Source organism: Monoraphidium neglectum (assembly GCF_000611645.1).
Source record: "Monoraphidium neglectum strain SAG 48.87 unplaced genomic scaffold scaffold03194, whole genome shotgun sequence".
In the NCBI taxonomy this organism is placed as follows: Eukaryota; Viridiplantae; Chlorophyta; class Chlorophyceae; order Sphaeropleales; family Selenastraceae; genus Monoraphidium; species Monoraphidium neglectum.
This window is the reverse complement of record NW_014010434.1, coordinates 5,567-7,317: the sequence shown is the minus strand read 5'-3', so window position 1 is coordinate 7,317 and position 1,751 is coordinate 5,567. Positions and strand designations below refer to the sequence as shown.

At 73.7% G+C, this 1,751-nt stretch overlaps 1 protein-coding gene across 1 annotated transcript in view; it reads left to right on the top strand.

Moving 5' to 3' along the window:
- Nucleotides 1-512: 512 nt before the first annotated feature.
- The window catches only part of MNEG_12339 (hypothetical protein), a gene marked incomplete at both ends in the record, with an annotated part of 4,285 nt that continues 3,046 nt past the window's right edge, over nucleotides 513-1,751 (top strand). The window contains one exon of the mRNA XM_014039189.1: nucleotides 513-836. Within this exon, the coding sequence (XP_013894643.1) occupies nucleotides 513-836 (324 nt within the window). The remainder of the gene's footprint in view (nucleotides 837-1,751) is intronic.

Below are 1,751 nucleotides of genomic sequence, written 5' to 3'. Positions count from 1 at the left end.
GGCGCAGCAGCGGCGGCCTGGGGGGCGGCGGCGGCGGCGGCGCGCGCGCGGCGGCGGCGGCGGTCGCAGCGGCCAACGCGGGGGTGGAGCTGCCTGGGGCGTTGATCACCGACCCGCCCACTGTCACCGCGGCGGTCTGGCTGTGCATCGACGCCGGGCAGCGCAGCGAGACGGCCTTTGCGGTGCGCGGTCGTGGCCGCGTGGGGCGGGGTCCCTGAGGCACGCGCCGGGCCCGGCCGCAGCACGCGGCGTGCGATCCGCGGCGGCGAGTCGTCGGGCCCAATAGCCAGGGCACACCTTGCCTCCCGGTATCTGACCCTTGAAACCCTCCCCCCCCTCCACGATGGGCTGCGGCTGCAGCCCCGACCCCAATTCAATGCGCTTGACTGTCCAACGTGCCCTCTTCCAATAGCAATACTCCCCTCTGCGTCGACCTTCACTCACTCCTCTGATTGCGAATGCAATGAACATGGCAGAATGCTGCCGAGGCGGCGAGGCTGCGCCACGCGCGCATGCTCGACGCGATCGCCCACGGCCGCGCTGCCGCGGCGGCGGCGCTAGAAGAAGTTGAGGAGGCGGCGCGTGCGCGGGAGCAGCAGCAGCGGCGGCGGCGGGGCGAGCGGGACCGCCGGAGACGAGGCGGAGGGGGGGCGGGGTCCAGCGACCTGGACTCGGAGGACGTGCTGGATCTCGTGGCAGCCGAGGAGGCGGACGAGGATCTCGGGGAGGGATCTGACGCGGATTACTCGGGATCTGATGAGGGGAGCGAAGACGACGAGGCGGAGGACGGCAGCGACGAGGACGGCAGCTGGGCGAGCGGCGGCGAGCGTCAAGGGGTGGGGCGGAGCCGTGCAAGCACGCGCGGCCGGCGGCGACGGCGGGGGCGGTCGCGGCGGCGGCGGGGCGGCGCCAGAGACGAGGCCGTGGCGCCGCAGCGGCGGTCGCTGCGGGTGCATGGGCGGCGGGGAGGCGCGGAGGGCGCCGCGGGCGGCGGGCGGCGAGGGGAGCAGCCGCAGCAGCAGCAGCAGCAGCAGCGCGCGGCGGCGCCCAGCGGGCGGGAGCTGAGAAGTCGCGCCAGAAACAATGCAGCAGATGCAGCAGAGGGAGCAGCAGATGAGGAGGTGGACTTGGAGGCAGCTGAGGAGGCACTGGAGGCTGCCAGGTGGGGGTGGGTGAATTCGAACCGCCTCATTGTGTTTGAAGCCCTTCCCGGGGGGGGGGGGGATCTCGACGTTGCTGCATGCAGAGCAAGGGTGATTCATGACTCTGTTGTGCTGCCATGGGCCGACGGCAGTGGTCGCACAGTGCAACGCCGCCGTTTGCTACCCTGTCGTTTGCTGTTATTGAACGACCACGATTTGCATATGCTAGAAATAACACTTCATCGCCCCGCGGCGCACCCCACCGTGTGCCGTCAGGCGCAAGCGCCGCCGCGCCCACAGCGAGCCGCGCCAGCAGGAGGGAGCGCGCCGCCGCCGCCACCCGGCGCGCAAGCGCAGGCGCGGCGACGCAGCCGCCGGCGGCGGCGGCGGGCGGTACCGAGAGCGGTACGACGACGCGTCGTGCAGCGACGCCGTCAGCAGCGGCGCGGAGGAGGACGCCTCCGGCGCCACCAGCAGCGGCGGCGACGGCGGCGCGTCCAGCGACGGCGGGCGGCGGCGCGGGCGGCGGCGCAAGCAGGCGGCAGCGGCGGCGCCGCCGCGGCGGGGCGGTGGTGCGAGGGGCATGGGCCGGCCGGCGGAGTCGTACTC